Source organism: Castanea sativa, chromosome 1, assembly GCF_040712315.1.
Source record: "Castanea sativa cultivar Marrone di Chiusa Pesio chromosome 1, ASM4071231v1".
NCBI lineage: Eukaryota > Viridiplantae > Streptophyta > Magnoliopsida > Fagales > Fagaceae > Castanea > Castanea sativa.
Genome location: NC_134013.1, coordinates 76,558,184 through 76,564,709, shown reverse-complemented (window position 1 = coordinate 76,564,709; position 6,526 = coordinate 76,558,184). Strand labels below are relative to the sequence as shown.

Here is a 6,526-nt window from a genome sequence, read left to right as displayed (position 1 = left end):
CTAGCACATAGTAACTTAGCTATCAATTTGGAAGGAATGCAGACAGGATGATGGGGCTATTTGCTACTTTTCAATCGTTTTAAGTACTAAATTGGCTACATCTTTAGTCTAAAGATGTTAGTGCAACTAGATAAACGTTCAAAGGCTGTCAATGCATTTTACCCCTTTCAAAAACTAGATCTAAACAATAGCAAGAAACATACCTAGTTAGTCAGAAATGGGTCTTCACTTTTCAACATCTAAACAACTGTGTATTATATTTTATATATATATATATATATATATATATATATTGTAATACTAAAAAGTCTAGCAAAACAAATATCCTCATCCATCTAGAACCCCTCATGGTAAACATGATTTCTACTTTCAATATGAACCTACAACAACAGATCTATGTGCATTAACAACAACGAATTAGGCAAGGTTTTAGCTTTCTGTGCACGTTATAGCCCATAAAATACATAGAGACATCAAAAAGTTCAGAGCACCTGTGGTTCTGATATACAGCCCTAAGCTTGAAGAACCTGGCAGTGAACAATGTGACTTTTCAGGCGGTTCCTGCCCGCAAGGCTGGACAAGAGATTTGTGACCATAGTTTTGAACTGTCCTTTCCCTGCTATAGTTTCCCATAAATATTCAGCTGTCGGCCCCCTTGCATCTTCTGATTTTGAAACATCAACCAGAGAAATGCTCATATTATTTCTTATGATACACAATTTTCCATTAAGGGGAAGAAGAGCAGCTGCCTCCAAAGCCCTAGAATTCCCCAAATGCATTTTACTGTCAATATGCTTGCTCCAGGAATCAGTTTCTTCATCATAGACCCTAAGTTTGCAGCCATCCTTACAGTCCAAAGCATAAAGGTGTCCGTTAAGGGAAGTACTTGGGTTCCTCCAGCCTGTAACCATTCCATCATAAACAGGGTACCAGCTGTCAGTTTCTGGTTGGTATACCTCACTTAGAACCTGTCTATGAGACCCAAGCCCCTTCAAAAACCACTTGCCCTCATAGACAACCCCAATAAAGGGCAACATTGCAGTGCTCATATCCGCAATAAAGGACCACCGATTCTTGTTAGGGTCATAGACTTCAGCTGATCTCAAGGACCGGTGCACACCCTCATTCTCTCCACCTGCTACATACAAGCAATTGTTTATGACACATGAGCCAAAGAAATGTCGACGACGAAGCATATCCGGGGCACGGTGCCATTTATTTGTCCTGGCACTATAAAAAATAACTCGTCTCATTGACCCCTTTAGTGGGTCTTTGCCACCAAACAAATAGAGGTGACAGCCACTTAGAACAGCACAACCAAACCCAAGGGCTTCAGAATATTCCTTAGGCACAGGAGGGAGGGGCTGCCAAAGCTGGTATATAGGATCAAAGGCATGCCATGATATTTTCCCATCTCGGTCTCTCTTAATGACATATATCCATTCTTCTGCAATTCCAAGGCTCTTGCGGAGTGAGTAAAAGAAGTTTCCTGCCAAAAGACGATACCATCTTTTGCAGACCAGCCTGAGTTTGCGATGCTCAACCCTTGGGACCCGAATTAGGCAGGCAATAGCAAGATCATCAGGGAGTCCTGGAAGCAGAGGGGATTGGTTTCGGCTCCTGTCACCGCGTGATGGCTTGCTCCTCGTTGGATGAATGGATGGTTTAATGTCAGGCTGAAGACAGAGCTTTGACCCTGGAACATATTTTTTTGCTCCTGCAACAGTTTTGAGGCCTGCATCTACTCTACACAGACATGCTGTTGTATCAACCTGCAAAGTACATGCATAAATAATTAACATTCTCACTAGCTGCTTTGTCTGAACAATGATGGGAAACTGGAAACTGAACATGATATTTTACCATTTTCCCTTAACTAAACATAAGCTTGATGCATCATTATGTTACTTAGTCTTCTGATAAAGAACAAGATGATCAACTGATGTTAGCAAGCTCCTAATATTCTAGTTTGAGTACAAAAGATTTAGAATAACATATTTTGCTTAAAATTACTAAATTTGAAATTTTGGTTCTTATTAATATTTTTATTTTTGTATAGAAATGTTTAATGGAAGCAAGATTCTTTGTTTTTTCCTTTTTGGGAAAGATAAATAAATTTTATACAGAGATCAAACTATATGTTACTTTTGCATTTAGTCTAATATGATTAATGAGATAAAACAGCACTTAAAAGACATCTGAAACTTATTGGATAAGTCATAAGGATTTTTTTTTTAATTATAAAAAAAGGAGGTTATGGGATGAGGCTTGCAACTGGGCAAAGATTGTCGAGAATATCATGCCAACTTAAGAACTTCAAGCCTCAAAATTAGAGGACTAAATTAGTAAATACCTTATCCACTGAAGTAGAAGTTGTTTACTTTTTATGCCCAGGCACAGCCGTGAGGAGGATAATGACTGATGATGGGGTAGTAAGGGCTCTCAGGTTGCATTTAGAATCAACCCATTATACCATTTATATATTAATTTCTTTTCCAAAGAACCAACTTTTGTTTGTGTGACATCACAAGCGTTCCCCAATATCATTAGCTTCACGCTAAATAAATAATAATAACAATCCACTCCCTACCAGGTATACAAAATTATTTCCCACATTGAGAAGTGCAGCTAGAATACTCCATCTCTATCCAACTCCGGGTATAAAAAGAATAAAGGGGTTCGTGATTATTGTACAAGAAGTAACTTCATTCAGAGAAAGTGCATTCTCCAATTTCTGAAAAGCATTTAAAGCTAAAAGTACCATTTGAGATTCTTTCAGCAGCTCAGCAACCAAATCAGAATTGAAGAACAAAATTCAACAGGAACATCAAGCAATACAAACTTACTCACAAACATGATAACATGACTGGTTCAAAGAGTAAAAACTATACAAAGGACAGTCAAACTTAGCATTTGATTCCATCACAAAACAAAACCAAAACAAAAGAAGAAGAATATGAAATTCGATGCAAAATAAAGCAGTAAAGGTTAGAAGTGAGGTAGATAAACAATTTACCAAAGGAGGTTGAATCATTCTGTCCATTTCTCCTCTTTGAAGGACTTGCCAACACAAGATTTATCAGAACCCAACCTCCAAAATCAAGTACCTATCTCTCAATCATCATAAACGTAAGACACCGACGTAGCAAATGCATAACTCAACACAAAACCCAACTATCACTGTCACTTTCAGGTCCAAACTCCGAACTCCACCTTCAAGACATGAACATAAAATCCACTCTTTGATTATCCAGTAAAGTTAACCTCTGAATCCTCCAAAACCCACCTCCAGAATCAAACGCAAAGCTCAATAGAACCCGCAGACAGCTCCAAAACCCAGCCAAAGGAGAGAATCAGAAGCTGAATGCATTGAAGAAGCAAACCCCATAAACCAAAGTAAACCAAAGTTGACCAACAAAACACACAAACTCAACATCATTACCACATTATCTCCAAAACCCATGTCCAAAAATCAGAAAAGCATGTGCCAAAGCCTCGGGAAGTCAGCTCCCATAGCCTTCAGACAGAGAATATGAAACCCCAAGATCTTATCTTTTCAAAGAGAAAAGAAAAAAAGAAGAAAAAAAAAAACCCAAATGCGAGACAGTGGGAAAATGGGGGCAAAGAGAGAGCACTGAAAGATGGATAGAGACCCCTCTCACCATTAAAATCTTCAGTGGAGTTTTGGGCCCATCACTTCAACGGCACAACCTACCAAGCACAAGAGTGTGTTCAAGAAGAGAGAGAGAGAGTGAGAAAAGCAAACCTAAACCATTAAAGGAAGAGAGGAAAGCGTGTGCTTTTTTTTTTTTGAAAGATGACATTTTGGTGGTTGTTTTGTTTTTCTGGAGAAAACATAAACAAGCATATAAAAAAATAAAATCACAACTTGGAGATTGGAATATAGCTGTTGTTTCTTTCATTTATTGAGACTTTTTAAACAGGGTCACTCAAAACAAAACTCTAAAAAATGGAGAGTATAAGACTTTTTCTTTTTCTTTCATAATAATACTCTAATATGTAAAAAGAACTATGTAGACAAAAAGATTTAAATAAAGAAAATAAAATAATGATGAGCCCCACATCCCCACAGCTCTACCAAATACTCTTATTAATTGTAAAAGACTTTTCTATAGTTTGTGTTGACCCACCTCGTCTTATAGCTTCCCACTCCACAAAGGATATTTTTGGCATTTGGTAAAGTTGGCCTCTCATCTATGTGATTATATTATAATAATGTATTCTGTATTTCTTTATATTTTTTTGGAAAAAATTATGATAAGGCAGCATCTCATCAAATTGAGGCATGTGGGATTTAATAATTTTTTTGACATATAATAATCATAGTATTCATAGGTTCAAATCATTCAACAATCGCTCATAAAAAAAAAATCATTCAACAATCTATAAAGTATGAGAGTAAATCTTTTTTGAACCAAAAAAAAAAAAACCTTTATTCTCTAATAAAAATTAAGTATTGAATTTGTAATTTTCACTTGGCATATTGAATAGTCAAATTGCAACAAAACTTCATCATTTTACATAAACGGTTGTAGCTCAATTAACTTTAAAGCAAGTAAAAAAAAAAACTTTAACAAGTCACTGTCTATATTGTATTCTTCCATTTTGAAGAGGGGTATGGAAATTGATCGAACATCATATGTGGAATGTGTATGATTAAATTGTAGTTTTGTAGATTTTTTGGTAACACGAGAATCAAAGCTAAAAAAAATCATGCCTTTAAGGTCAAATAAATTGACAGTTATTAGGATGGATTTATTTGCTTGACTGAATCATGGGTCATGTTTTGACTGCAGTTTAGAGGCTTCTAATTAATGCACTGATGAAATCTGTTTCTTCCCCACATCTTTCTGTATGAAACTATGAATAATTACAAACTGACATTAATTGAATAGGACTTATGAGCTACAAAAAAAATCTCTTAATGATGTTGTGTATATGGGAGTGGCATTATAACTCCCACACCTAACTTTAATTTAATTATCACGAATACAAATCACCCTCTCAATCAGGAAAGTTTAAAAGTACTATCACCTTCTTGTGAGAGAATATTTGGGTTAGTGAGGCATTTGCCCTCAAGTTTAACTTTTGTGGTTAGGAAAAATTAGGTTTGAAAATTGGGTATTTTTAGTGCTCCAATTGACCTATACAAGAGAGGGATGATTCTTCAGAATGTTTAAAATATGCTAATCTTCTAGTAGCGTTTCAAATAAAGTCCACTGTGTTTGCCAAGTCCTCTCCTCCATAGTCTCTTGTGAAATTCAACATATTCAGAAAAACACGATGGACTTTTCTTTGGGGCATGTGTGAAATTCATGTTCAGAAAAACAAAATGGACTTTTCTTACCAGAAGAAAAAAGGGAAAAAAAATAAAACAAAGAAAAGAAAAAGAATACGTTTTTTTTTTTCCTAGAGGTGGGCTTTCTTTTTTTACTTCTACGAATCCCATCTCTTGTGTAAAGATTTTCCACTCCAAAAGTCATCGCAACTGGGCAAGTCCTAAGTAACTATCTGTCTAAACTCTTTTGTCTGCTTAATATGATATAAATCTGTAGGTATCAATACATTTTCTTTTTCTTTGTTAATTCCAATTCTGAACAATAATTCAAAAAATCCAATCAGATCAATATCAGATGATGTAATTGAAATGGACCCACTAACGGTTCTTTAATAAGTTTTATTCCACAAATTACAAAAGTCTTAGGCAGATTGGCTAGTAGATTAATATTTATTATGTTAATATAAACCAATTTGAGCTGCACTTCCTCATTATCCCATTTAAGGAGGAAAACTTTGAGAGTACTTTTGTAATTGGTGTTTACCTGAACTACTTGACCACCTACTTTGCATGGCGTTAGCATAATAATAATACACACTTAAAAATAATCCCCAATGATGCAAAAGAAGAGAGCAGAAAATTATTAGTGAGCAATGACCAAAGCTTTCCGTGTGTTAAACTGAATGAAGAAAAAATGAGAGCCTGTTTTGTGGTCAAGACACATTTGAGTTGATTGATGTATCATGTATGGCAATCCTAACTAAATTTTGTCGATTACAGCTTAACTTTATTCACTACTTTAGTAACTTAAGAATACTAGCTTACGTAAGGCTCATATGTGAATATACTTCAAAATGCTGCCTAAATTCAATGTCATCCTTTTCTCCCTAAAAGTCATCAATCTTTTGCTTCCATTCAATCCTGTATATTGGACAAACAAGAGGTACGAGATAAACAAGTTGGTTCAAATTTGAAGCTCAATTAGTCCTAATCAATTAATGCTTCATCCTAGTCCATGAATTGAGCACTAGTATTAGTGGTGCTAAAAAACTATATTCAGCACCACAAACCACAAAATTAGGGCTGCATTGGTAGAGCAAAGCAATAACTTTTTGCTGCTAAGCTACAGTGCACAACTATCTTTTCGGTGTACTGTAGCTCAAATACTATAATTTTTTTTTTTATTATGTTCACCTTGTAGGTCAAATTATTTATTGTGTTTACATT

The 6,526-nt window shown here is 35.4% G+C and overlaps 1 protein-coding gene across 1 annotated transcript; it reads right to left on the bottom strand.

The window, feature by feature from the left end:
• Positions 1 to 310: 310 nt before the first annotated feature.
• On the bottom strand, positions 311 to 3,828 carry LOC142621884 (F-box/kelch-repeat protein At1g55270-like). Its single transcript, XM_075795257.1, has 2 exons — positions 3,017 to 3,828; positions 311 to 1,772 (listed from the first exon to the last, which is right to left on the bottom strand). The coding sequence occupies exons 1-2, from the start codon at positions 3,041 to 3,043 to the stop codon at positions 513 to 515; spliced, it is 1,287 nt and encodes a 428-aa protein (XP_075651372.1). The 5' UTR covers positions 3,044 to 3,828; the 3' UTR covers positions 311 to 512.
• Positions 3,829 to 6,526: the final 2,698 nt, after the last annotated feature.

Excerpts from the sequence above, each read along its gene's own strand:
- LOC142621884 (XM_075795257.1), bottom strand. The coding sequence starts at position 3,043 with ATGGACAGAATGATTCAACCTCCTTTG. Across the intron at positions 1,773-3,016 it reads GAATGATTCAACCTCCTTTG|GTTGATACAACAGCATGTCT; the intron begins GTAAATTGTTTA and ends TGTACTTTGCAG.